Genomic DNA, 12,729 nt, shown 5'->3' with positions numbered 1-12,729 from the left:
ATTGAGCTGATGACCTAAACTCTCCATGCCTCAGTTTTGTTATCTGTATAGTGTAGTGCAATAACTCATATATATGCTGTCTCTCAGTAGACTTTGAACCCTTGAAGGCTAGGACTACTTCTACATCATCATCTTAATTATTACCATGTTATGATTACCACTTAGCAAGTGCTCAATATGACCCAGAAGCCATGCTGAATTCTTCACCCACATTATCTAATTTAATCTTCAATACACTTTTAAGGTAGATACTATCATTTTCCTAATTTTGTCGCTTGACATTTTTCTCATCAGATGCAGTTCTTTATTCAGAGCACTTATCATAATGTGTAATTATTTTATATTCATTCATATTTTTATATCCCCCTCCTTCACTGTAGTGTTAGCTTCATAAAACCAAGAATGAGGCCTGCTTGGCTCACCATAATATCTTCAATATCTAGAATAATGCCAACACATATAAGATATTCAGTGAACATACACTAAATATGAAAGAGAATTAATGATCACATTACAGTTACTAAGTAGCAGAGCTAACTGGTCCAGATCCATCTGACTCCCATACCCGTGCCCTTGATCCCTAGGCAAGATTACTTCCTACTCTTGAGAGACTTTCAATAGATGTTTGTTGACAAAGTTCCTTCCTCAACTTTGTACTGCTGCTGCTGCTGCTAGGTCGCTTCAGTCATGTCCAACTCTGTGCGATCCCATAGACGGCCTCCTACCAGGCTCCCCCGTCCCTGGGATTCTCCAGGCAAGAACACTGGAGTGGGTTGCCATTTCCTTCTCCAATGCATGAAAGTGAAAAGGGAAAGTCCAAATTGGAAAAGAAGAAGTAAAACTCTCACTATTTGCAGATGACATGATCCTCTACATAGAAAACCCTAAAGACTCCACCAGAAAATTACTAGAACTAATCAATGATTATAATAAAGTTGCAGGATATAAAATCAACACACAGAAATCCCTTGCATTCCTATACACTAATAATGAGAAAACAGAAAGAGAAATTAAGGAAACAATTCCATTCACCATTGCAACGGAAAGAATAAAATACTTAAGAATATATCTACCTAAAGAAACTAAAGACCTATATATAGAAAACTATAAAACACTGGTGAAAGAAATCAAAGAGGACACTAATAGATGGAGAAATATACCGTGTTCATGGATTGGAAGAATCAATATAGTGAAAATGAGTATACTACCCAAAGCAATTTATAGATTCAATGCAATCCCTATCAGGCTACCAATGGTATTCTTCACAGAGCTAGAACAAATAGTTTCACAATTTGTATGGAAATACAAAAAACCTCGAATAGCCAAAGCAATCTTGAGAAAGAAGAATGGAACTGGAGGAATCAACCTACCTGACTTCAGGCTCTACTACAAAGCCACAGTTATCAAGACAGTATGGTACTGGCACAAAGACAGAAATATAGATCAATGGAACAAAATAGAAAGCCCAGAGATAAACCCACACACACATGGACACCTTATCTTTGACAAAGGAGGCAAGAATATACAATGGATTAAAGACAATCTCTTTAACAAGTGGCGCTGGGAAATCTGGTCAACCACTTGTAAAAGAATGAAACTAGACCACTTTCTAACACAGTACACAAAAATGAACTCAAAATGGATTAAAGATCTAAACGTAAGACCAGAAACTATAAAACTCCTAGAGGAGAACATAGGCAAAACACTTTCCGTCATACATCACAGCAGGATCCTCTATGACCCACCTCCCAGAATATTGGAAATAAAAGCAAAAATAAACAAATGGGACCTAATTAACCTTAAAAGCTTCTGCACATCAAAGGAAACTATTAGCAAGGTGAAAAGGCAGCCTTCAGAATGGGAGAAAATAATAGCAAATGAAGCAACTGACAAACAACTAATCTCGAGAATATACAAGCAACTCCTACAGCTCAACTCCAGAAAAATAAATGACCCAATCAAAAAATGGGCCAAAGAACTAAATAGACATTTCTCCAAAGAAGACATACAGATGGCTAACAAACACATGAAAAGATGCTCAACATCACTCATTATCAGAGAAATGCAAATCAAAACCACTATGAGGTACCATTTCACACCAGTCAGAATGGCTGCGATCCAAAAGTCTACAAGCAATAAATGCTGAAGAGGGTGTGGAGAAAAAGGAACCCTCTTACACTGTTGGTGGGAATGCAAACTAGTACAGCCACTATGGAGAACAGTGTGGAGATTCCTTAAAAAACTGGAAATAGAACTGCCTTATGATCCAGCAATCCCACTGCTGGGCATACACACTGAGGAAACCAGAAGGGAAAGAGACATGTGTACCCCAATGTTCATGCAGCACTGTTTATAATAGCCAGGACATGGAAGCAACCTAGATGTCCATCAGCAGATGAATGGATAAGAAAGCAGTGGTACATATACACAATGGAGTACTACTCAGCCATTAAAAAGAACACATTTGAATCAGTTCTAATGAGGTGGATGAAACTGGAGCCTATTATATAGAGTGAAGTAAGCCAGAAAGAAAAACACCAATACAGTATACTAACGCATATATATGGAATTTAGAAAGATGGTAACAATAACCCTGTGTACGAGACAGCAAAAGAGACACTGATGTATAGAACAGTCTTATGGACTCTGTGGGAGAGGGAGAGGGTGGGAAGATTTGGGAGAATGGCATTGAAACATGTGTAATATCATGTAAGAAACTAGTTGCCAGTCCAGGTTCGATGCATGATACTGGATGCTTGGGGCTGGTGCACTGGGACGACCCAGAGAGATGGTGTGGGGAGGGAGGAGGGAGGAGGGTTCAGGATGGGGAGCACATGTATACCTGTGGCGGATTCGTTTTGATGTTTGGCAAAACTAATATAGTGTTTGAGGTTTAAAAATAAAATAAAATTAAAAAAAAAAAGAAAAGGGAAAGTGAAGTCGCTCAGTCCTGTCCAACTCTTAGCGACCTCGTGGACTGCAGCCCACCAGGCTCCTCCATCCATGGGTTTTTCTAGGCAAGAGTACTGGAGTGGGGTGCCATTGCCTTCTCCATGTAATCAAGTTATAGCAAGCATAAAAAACAATGGATGTAAACCCGAACAAAAGAAAGAAAATTGTAGGAGAGTAAATTATCAGAGAAGAGCTTATGTCTTAATAAAATATATTTGGCAAAATGGCAGCAATATACTGAACTTGTTTCAAAGGAAATATTGGAAATAATTAACTCTACTAAAGGATGAGGTTATCACAGAATGTTTGTGTGTGTGTGTGTGTGTGTGTGTGCATTGTCTTCAAGATCAAATACCTTTGACAGTACTTGAGTACTTAATCAGTGAAGCATAAACAATGCAAAAATAAACAGATGGCAGTAGTGATTTGATAGTTATGTGGTGATACCAGCTTAGAGTAGGTGTTCACTTCCCAGTCTTTTAAATTTTTTTGGTGCTAATGAACTCTTGTTCCAAAGTGTTAATCTTCAATCAGCTTACCTAGGGCACACTTATTTATAGCCACTCTACAACTTGTGATGTCTTGAGGAGTTGCCACACAAGCAGAACAAGACAACCAGCATAGCAGGACGTGATCTACAGACTTGGGTGAGACATTTTGAAGACCATTTGACAACCACTAGCACTTAACCTTCTGAATATACTTGCCTCCTGCCCATGAGTGTGGGACTCATGGGAAAATGAGCAATCTCTTCCTTTAGTGACATGGAACTACTTTTATAAAACACCTAAAAAAATTGTTAGATGTCCATTTGTAGTCTGAAAAGTTAATCAAGACTTAACTTTTCAACCATTAAGTGATGATTTGTAACAGATGTTTAGCACAGCATGTTTTGTTAATGCACACCTTAAATCCAGATTGCTGCCAGAAATGATCATCTGGATTTCTCTTTGAAAGTAAAAACTTACAATCTTGCTTATATATATGGTTGTGCCTATATGGGGAAAAGATTATAGCCAATAAGATCAAACTGGATGTATTTGTTGGGTGTATCTATCCCTGGTTATAACTCTTAAGTAAATTCCTACATATAAATTCAGTTGTCCTGGACAGAGAATCAGTTTAGCAATTATGCCATCCATTTTAAGGCAATTTATCATTCTGGAAAGGTATACAAATAATAAATGAGTGTCATTGCATAGATTGCTTATTGTGCCCCAAATCAATATCAGTTGGATTTTCTTTATTCATTCATTCAAGTATTTCTTGAATACCTACCCCATACTAAACATTAACATAAGAAATGGGAAAACAAAGATGCCCCAAACCCAGCCCTTGACCTAAAGGAGTATGCGGGCTAGCAGAAGACAAATGTATATCCAATAACTGTAATTCAAGGCAGAGGTAAATGTTCATTGTTCTTGCTTCCTGGAATGCTCCTCAAGCCTAATCCTCCATGCACCACCTAGGAGAAAATCCTATCCCTTTTAAAGACTCTTTTCAAATGATTCTTTGCCAGTGAAGGCTTCCCTGACTAGTCCTGGTCTCCTCTACCTCTCAACCCCTAACACATATGTCCAAACCCATTCCAACAGATTTCATTACTCCATCTTTGTTCCTATAGCACTTTACTCATAGTTGGTTACAGCACTGATTATAATGATTTGTATTTGGTTGTTTATATGTCATGCCTCTCATGGTATGGTGAGTTCTTCCAGAATAATAAATGACTTTTGTTCATTTCTGTAGGCCTAGTCACTAGCACAGTACATGGCATATACTAAGACTCAATAAAAGCTTGGTTTGGTTTGGGGAGAAGTGAGAGAATAAGCAAATATATGAAAATCAAATTCTAGATAAAATATTATGAGAAAATATAGGAAGAAGTGATTAATTTCAGTGAAGTGGCTTCACAGACTGGTGGCATTTGAGAAGATCCTTGAGAAATGAGTAGGATTTGACAGGTGGAGATGGGTGTTGGGGGAAGGGAGGGAGATGAGAAGGGCATTTAAAGCAGAACTCCTTGAGGATTTAAGAACTGAGCTCACTGTAGCAAAATAACGCTGTTAATTATGCATCGTCCTTATCTGTTCACTGTAAACAAGCCTAACAGGAACTCTACTTGCTAACGTTTTAACAAGCACTGTGAATTAATATATATTTTGAAAAGAGTGATATAGTATTGTCCTTTAAAAAAAAACTGATAATTTACTTCATTCTCCCTCCACCCCCACCAAATTAGTCCAGGGCTTGGCTAGGTACATTGTAAACTCTTCTTCTTTAATCTCAAAATTCTATATTGAGAATAATTCCTAATTCTCTTATACATTTCCCAAACTGCTGCAAAAGAAAATATTTTTCACATTAGGGTTCAGTCCTTTTAAACCTAGCTGTTTCCTCTAAGTTGTTCCACAGCCAGCATAGAAAATCAAAGTGTAGACTCAGTAATGTCTAAAGGTCCCTTCCAGCTATGACATTCTCTAAAAACTTGCCCCTCTAGTTGGTAATTGGGAGTCAAGATGAACCTAATAATCATTATATAAACTCTTGGCCCAAAGGATATTTGAGGCCCATGTTTTCTTGATCTTATTTACAAGGAGGCTATTTCCAGCCTTGTATGCCTTCAAGGAGAACACTGAAAACTGGGTGTGAGGACTAGAGCTCCTACAGATGGAGAAACCACCAGTTCTGAAATTTAACGTCTGACTGCAGTAACAAATGCTTAGGGCCATCAATCACTCTTGGGGGCAGGGAGTGGTTTATGGAGGGGAAGCATAGGCAGTCTGTCTAGAAGAATAATAAAAACTAGCATTTCAGAAATTATGTTTTTGGCCACATGCATTTACTTCTAATGACCAATCATTGTCCAAAATAGCACTTGTGTAAATAACCCAGTCATGGTTCATCCCTCATATTGCCAGGTTGGAAGGATGTGATGGACGAATGTTAGCAAGCTACTATTAGGAAAGAGTTGCCTTCTGGGGTGTAATTGGCAGGAGTGCATACTGAGAGGTAGGAGGAAAGCAATGGAAAGGTTTCTTTTTTAATGCATATCAGTAGTCAGAGGGAAATTTACCAAAATAAAAGACGTTTTGTGCTCAGGTGACTTACAACTATATCTCTCCCAACTGTGCAATATATACATGCATATGCATGTATCATCCACTTCAACATCTTTGCTTACTTGTCATCCCTGCTCTGGAATGTCTTACCCCCTCTTCTTTACCTATTTAATAACTACCCATAATTCAAGACATATTATATAGAAATCTTGCCCATTGTTTCAAATCCTGTCTTCTCCTAAAAGCATTCCTTAAACTTCAATAACATTCCTAGTCTATACCATTTGAGTCTTTCACTGTTTCCTAATTGTTTACTTGGAGATACCAAAGCATGGTGCCTAAAAGTATACATCCTGTGTGACCTTGAACTACATATGTAAGTCTTCAAAGCCTCTCATGTATTAAATGGAGTTATAAAGAGCCCTTATCTCATTGGGTTGTTTTGAAAGTTAAATGAAAACACTGCATGCCAAGAGCTTTACCTAACATATGGCAAGTGTTTGATGGTGGCAGTAATGGATAAAGTGTAGTGAAGTGAAGTCGCTCAGTTGTGTCCGACTCTTTGCGACCCCATAGACTGTATCCTACCAGGCTCCTCTGTCCATGGGATTTTCCAGGCAATAGGACTGGAGTGGATTGCCATTTCCTTCTCCAGGGGATCTTCCCAGCCCAGGGCTCGAACCCAGGTCTCCCGCATTGTAGACAGATGCTTTACCGTCTGAGCCACCAGGGAAGTCCAGTAATAGATAGAGGTGGTGATAATAGTAATAATAGTGATAATAGTAGTAATCAACACTATCATCATCAGTCTCTTCAATTAGATTGTATAACCTTTAAGGGCAGGGACTGTCTCCTATCTACTTGTACTCTGCTATCCTAACACCCGAAATACTCAATTGGCTAAGTTTATGTTTGTTAATGGTGTGTCCAACTCAATAGTACTGCCTCAAAGATGTGAAATTCCATTAGGAATATATTTTTTCCTTTCCATGGTGCTGTAGAAGCCCTTGGGTGGTTTTTCTTGGTTTGCAAGCATGAGTAGTTTGGATGGAAGCTGATGAAGTAATCATTTGCAACTAGACTATGAGAAGAATGGGAAATGTCTTAATTATTCCAAGCTCCTGTGCTGTGTACACTTGAAAAGAAAAACTCAGAGAACTAAAAAATGCTGGTTCAAAAATCAAAGAAGAAATAGATATTTCATGGTCATGGATTTTGTTGTTGTTCAGTCACTAAGTACTAACCTTTGAATGTGAGTGTGTCTGCTATTTGAGTTCATTAAAATAATGGAAAGCAATGCTCTGAAGCTTTAGAGGGAAAGAAGCTATCCAGTATCTTTCCCTATAGACCATTCATTCCATGCTGGAAGAAGACATGCAGAATTCTAATATTAATATAAGCAGTACAATCCTCTCTCATATCTTCCCTTAATAATAATAATAGTAATAATTAGTATAGTATAATATTATTTAAAATGATACTAAGTGTCTTGTTCAGTTCAGTTCAGTCATGTCTGACTCTGAGACCCCATGGACTGAAGCACACCAGGCTTCCCTGTCCATCACCAACTCCCAGAGCTTGCTCAAACTCATGTGCATCGAGTTGGTGATGCCATCCAACCATCACATCCTCCGTCATCCCCTTCTCCTCCCACCTTCAATCTTTCCCAGCATCAAGGTCTTTTCAAGTGAGTCGGCTCTGTGCATCAGGTGGCCAAAGTATTGGTGCATCAGTCATTCCAATGAATATTCAGGGTTGAATTCCTTTACAATTGACTGGTTTGATTTCCTTGCAGTCCAAGGGGCTCTCAAAAATCTTCTCCAGTACGACATAGATAGGAAGACTCAATACTGTCAAGATATCGGGTTTTCCCAACTTGATTCAATGCAATTTCAATCAAAACCCAAGCAAGTTATTTTGTGGATATGAAAAAAAATTGATTCTAAAGTTTATGGAGAGGTAAAAGACCTGATCAGAATAGCCAACACAGTATTGAAGAAGAAGAACAAAGTTGGAAAACTGATGCTACACAACTTTAAGACTTACTACAAAGCTACAGTAATCAAGACAGTGTGGCATTGGTGAAAGAATAGACAAATAGATCAATGAAACAGAATAGAGAGCCCAGAAATATACCCACATGAATAGAATCAACAGATCTTTGATGAATGGAGCAAAGGTAGTGTCTTCAACAAATGTGCTGAAACAACTGGACATCCACATGCAAAAAAATGAATCTACATACAAATTTTATACCCATCACAAAACTAACTCAAAATGGATCATAGACCAAAATGTAACAGGCAAAACTATAAAACTCCTAGAAGACAACATAAGAGAAGACCTAGATGACACCTTGGATATGGGTATAACTGTTTAACTATAACACCAAAATTATGATCCATGAAGGAAATTTCTGGTCACCTAAACTTCATTAAAATTAAAAACTTCGTGAAAGACAATGTCAAGAGATTGAGAAAACAAGCCATAGACTTGAAGAAAGTATTTACAAAATACATACCTGATAAAGGACTATTATCTAAAATATACAAGGAACTCTTAAAATTCAACAATAGTAAAACAAACAACCTGATTGAAAAATAGACCAGTGACTCATATAGTAAGTGTGTTAGTTGCTCAGTCGTGCCCGACTCTTTGCAACCCCATGGACCGTAGCACACCAAGCTCCTCTGTCCATGAGATTTTCCAGGCAAGGATACTGGAGTGGGTTGCCATTTCCTTCTCCAGGGGATCTTCCCAACCCGGGGATTGAACCCAGGTCACCTGCACTGCAGGCAGATTCTTTACCAACTGAGCTACAAGGGAAGTTCCACCCCCACCTCATCAAAGAAAATGTATGGATGGTGAATAAGGATATTGAAAAACTGCTTTCCATCATATGTCATCAGGGCAATGCAAATTAAAACAACAACAAAATACCACTACAAACCTATTAGAATGGCAAAAATCCAGAATACTGATAACACTGAATACTGATGATGATGTGGATCAATAGGAACTTTCATTTACTGGAGGTGGGGATGCAAAATGGTACAAGTACTTTGGAAGAAGCACTGATGACTTCGTTTTTTAAAAATTAATTAATTTTAATTGGAAGCTAATTACTTTACAATATTTTGGTGGGTTTTGCCATATATTGACATGAATCAGCCACAGGTGTATATGTGTCCCCCCGTCCCAAACACCCCTCCCACCTCCCTCCCCATCCCATCCCTCTGGGTTGTCCCGGTGCACCAGCTTTGAGTGCCCTGTTTCATGCATCGAACTTGGACTGGTCATCTCTTTCACATATGGTAATATACATGTTTCAATGCTATTCTCTCAGATCATCCCACCCTTGCCTTCTCCCACAGAGTCCAAAAGTCTGTTCTTTATATCTGTGTCTCTTTTCCTGTCTCGTATATAAGGTCGTCGTTACCATCTTTCTAAATTCCATATATATGCATTAATATACGGTATTGGTGTTTTTCTTTCTGACTTACTTAATTCTGTATATTAGGCTCCAGTTTCATCCACCTCATTAGAACTGACTCAAACATGTTCTTTTTAATAGCTGAGTAATATTCCATTGTGTATATGTACCACAAGTTTCTTATCCATTCATCTGCCAATGGACATCTAGGTTGCTTCCATGTCCTAGCTATTGTAAACAGTGTTGTGATGAACACTGGGGTACACGTGCACTGAAGACTTATAAAACCACATATGTTCTTACCATAGGGTCCAGTGATTGCATTCCTTTGGTGGTTACCCAAAGGAGTTGAAAACTTATGTTCACACAAAATGTGTACACAAATATTTATAGCCGTTTTATTCATAATTGCCAAAACTTTGAAGTAACCACAGTGTCCTTCAGTAGGTAAAAAGATAAATGCTGGTATATCCAGACAATGAAATATTATTCAGCACTAAAGACAAATGAGCTATGGAGCCATGAAAAGACTTGGAGTAAACTTAAATACATAAGACTAAGTGAAAAAAGCCAATTTGAAAAGGCTACATACTGTATGATTCCAAGTATATGACAATCTAGAAAAAGCAAAACTGTTGAGATGGTAAAAGATCAGTGATTGCTGGGGTTGGGGGAGAGGACAAGGATGAATAGCAGAGCACAAAGGAATTTTAGGGCAGTGAAATTACCCTGTGTGATATGGCTATATGTTATAAATTTTTCAAAACCTGTAGAATGTAAAACACCAAACTGAAGCCTAATGTAAACTATGGCTTTTGAGTGATTATGATGCATCAATATACATTCACCAGTTGTAACAAATGAAGCACTCTGGTGAGGGATATTGATAATGGGGGAGGCAGTGCATGTGTGGGGGTGGAGCTATATGTGTAATCTCTGTACTTTTCTCTCACTTTCACTTTCACTGTGAACCTAAAACTGCTCTAAAAAAAAGTTTTCTTTGACTTTAAAACAGGTAGGAAGGAGTGAAGGAAGGAAGGAGGGGAAGAGTAGAGGGAGAGAGAGAAAGAGAGAAACACTAAAATGCTATCTGATAAATTGTGTGTTCCAATTCTATGACTTCCTGCCAGTTCAAGCTGTATTGTCTTAACCCTTGTAAAGAGCTGAAATTAAGGCTGTATCCAGCACTTGTCCATCAGTCCATTTCTGTAAAGAGTTTGCCAGATTCACAATGATAAGTGAACCAGATACTGAAACCTAAAAACAACAAATTATTTTGCTTGTCATTTCTTTCTAGCTGATAATAGTAGAACTCTGAATGTGGATTCAACTGCAATGACTCTACCTATGTCTGATCCAACTGCATGGGCCACAGCAATGAATAATCTTGGAATGGCACCACTGGGAATTGCTGGACAACCAATTTTACCTGGTATGCTATTTTTAATCACCTCACAAGTGTTTCTTTTTATTGACCATGTGAACATAAATATAACAGTATGACACAACTTATTTTGAAGTTGACATTTACTAGATTCTGCCTAGAGCGTGCATTTTTGTAATATGAGCTTTATAGCTCATGAATTACAGGGTGGCCTGTAGTTACTAGTGTACTCCCGATTGCACTATGGTCAAGCTAGGGCTATATCAGATGCAGGATATGGTCACTGAACATTGAAGTAGTTCACTGAAATAAAAGTACAAGAGAATTCAGCAAGGAATTATAGTTTGTCTAATTTTATACATTTCTTAAGTGAAACAAATAAACGTGGAGCTAGAATGAGAACTTAGACATCCCCAAAATCTTAGGTTCCTAAAGGAAAAGACAGGAGATGGTGAGAAATAACCCAAAGACTATTGTTAACATTGAATAACTGTTTGAATATTTAAAACAAAGTAACCTGTAAGAGTGGAGAAGGCAATGGCACCCCACTCCAGTACTCTTGCCTGGAAAATCCCATGGACGGAGGTGCCTGGTGGGCTGCAGTCAATGAGGTCACTAGGAGTCGGACACAACTGAGCGACTTCACTTTCACTTTTCACTTTCATGCATTGGAGAAGGAAATGGCAACCCACTCCAGTGTTCTTGCCTGGAGAATCCCAGGGACTGCGGAGCCTGGTGGGCTGCCGTCTATGGGGTCGCACAGAGTCGGACACGACTGAAGCAACTTAGCAGCAGCAGCAGCAGCAACCTGTAAGAGAATGAGCACTGTGTACTAACTCCATCTCCACTAAAGATAAAAATCAGAATAAAAATGCCATATCATCTGAAGGGCTTCGTTTAGACACAAAAAACTTCCTGGAATGTCAGAGCAATTAACCATTAAAATGGGTTTGTTAATGTGCCTTGGGCAAATCTTGTATTGCCTCTGCATATGACTTTAAATGACCATGAAAGTACTGCGAGTATTGATTTGGAGGGTCACAAAGAAATGTTAGCAAGTAGGCAAATATGCAAATGTAAATTCTTGAATCATTATAAATTATATATGAAATATAAATTTGATTTTTAAAATGGGTTTGTGAAGACATTAGAGAATCACCATATCACGAATCCTGGAGTACTTTTAAAACATCCTAAACATTAATCTTCCAAATTCACTTAAGGCCAATCTACACTACTTGCTACTCAAAGTGTGGTCCACATAACCTGGAAGCTGTTAAGAATTCCAGAATCTTAGGCCACAGCCTAAACCTACTGAATCAAACCTGAATTTTCCCATGATCCCCACGTGATTCATAAGCTCATTAAAGTTGAGAAACAAATCTAGAGTGATGCACGTAGGGTTGTTGTGAGAATTAAATCATACTTCGACAATGCCTGACACACAGTCACTGCTCCAAAACGTTGGCCATTTAAAAATCAAAATTAATATACTTCTCATAAACATTTCCTAAAGGAGTAGTGGGTTTTTTGTTTCGTTTTTCTTTCTTATTTCATTATAATAGAATTTAAACTAAAATTTCATGTATTATAGCTTTATATACAGTGGTCCTGAATCACAATCTCATAGTCTAGAGCAACTAGATCATCTGATTTGGCTTAAATATTACCAGTTCATGGAAGTCTGAGCTGTATGGGTATATATCTTCAAAAATATCTTGAGGCCAGATCTGCTCTGATATCAAGGTAACTAAACATTAGCTTATATCAGATTATTTGTAAATTACCACATCTAAACATAAATCTGCGCTCACAAAGTAATCTTCAGTGCTTAGCCAGCTATCTACAATGTGGAACAACAAAAAAGGCCTAGCTTTGAGAGTAAAAAGGTCATCCAA

The 12,729-nt window shown here is 38.1% G+C and overlaps 1 protein-coding gene across 17 annotated transcripts in view; it reads left to right on the top strand.

The window, feature by feature from the left end:
- The window catches only part of ENOX2 (ecto-NOX disulfide-thiol exchanger 2), a 295,795-nt gene that overhangs the window by 196,246 nt on the left and 86,820 nt on the right, over positions 1 to 12,729 (top strand). For all 17 annotated transcript variants that reach the window (XR_008708214.1, XM_055564072.1, XM_055564071.1 and 14 more), the window contains one exon: positions 10,745 to 10,879. Coding sequence is in view for 16 of the 17 variants with exons in the window: in XM_055564062.1 (XP_055420037.1) it covers positions 10,745 to 10,879 (135 nt within the window). In the remaining variant the exon portion in view is untranslated. The remainder of the gene's footprint in view (positions 1 to 10,744; positions 10,880 to 12,729) is intronic.

This window comes from Bubalus kerabau, chromosome X, assembly GCF_029407905.1.
Source record: "Bubalus kerabau isolate K-KA32 ecotype Philippines breed swamp buffalo chromosome X, PCC_UOA_SB_1v2, whole genome shotgun sequence".
NCBI classification, from domain to species: domain Eukaryota; kingdom Metazoa; phylum Chordata; class Mammalia; order Artiodactyla; family Bovidae; genus Bubalus; species Bubalus kerabau.
This window is presented reverse-complemented; position numbering and strand designations above follow the sequence as displayed.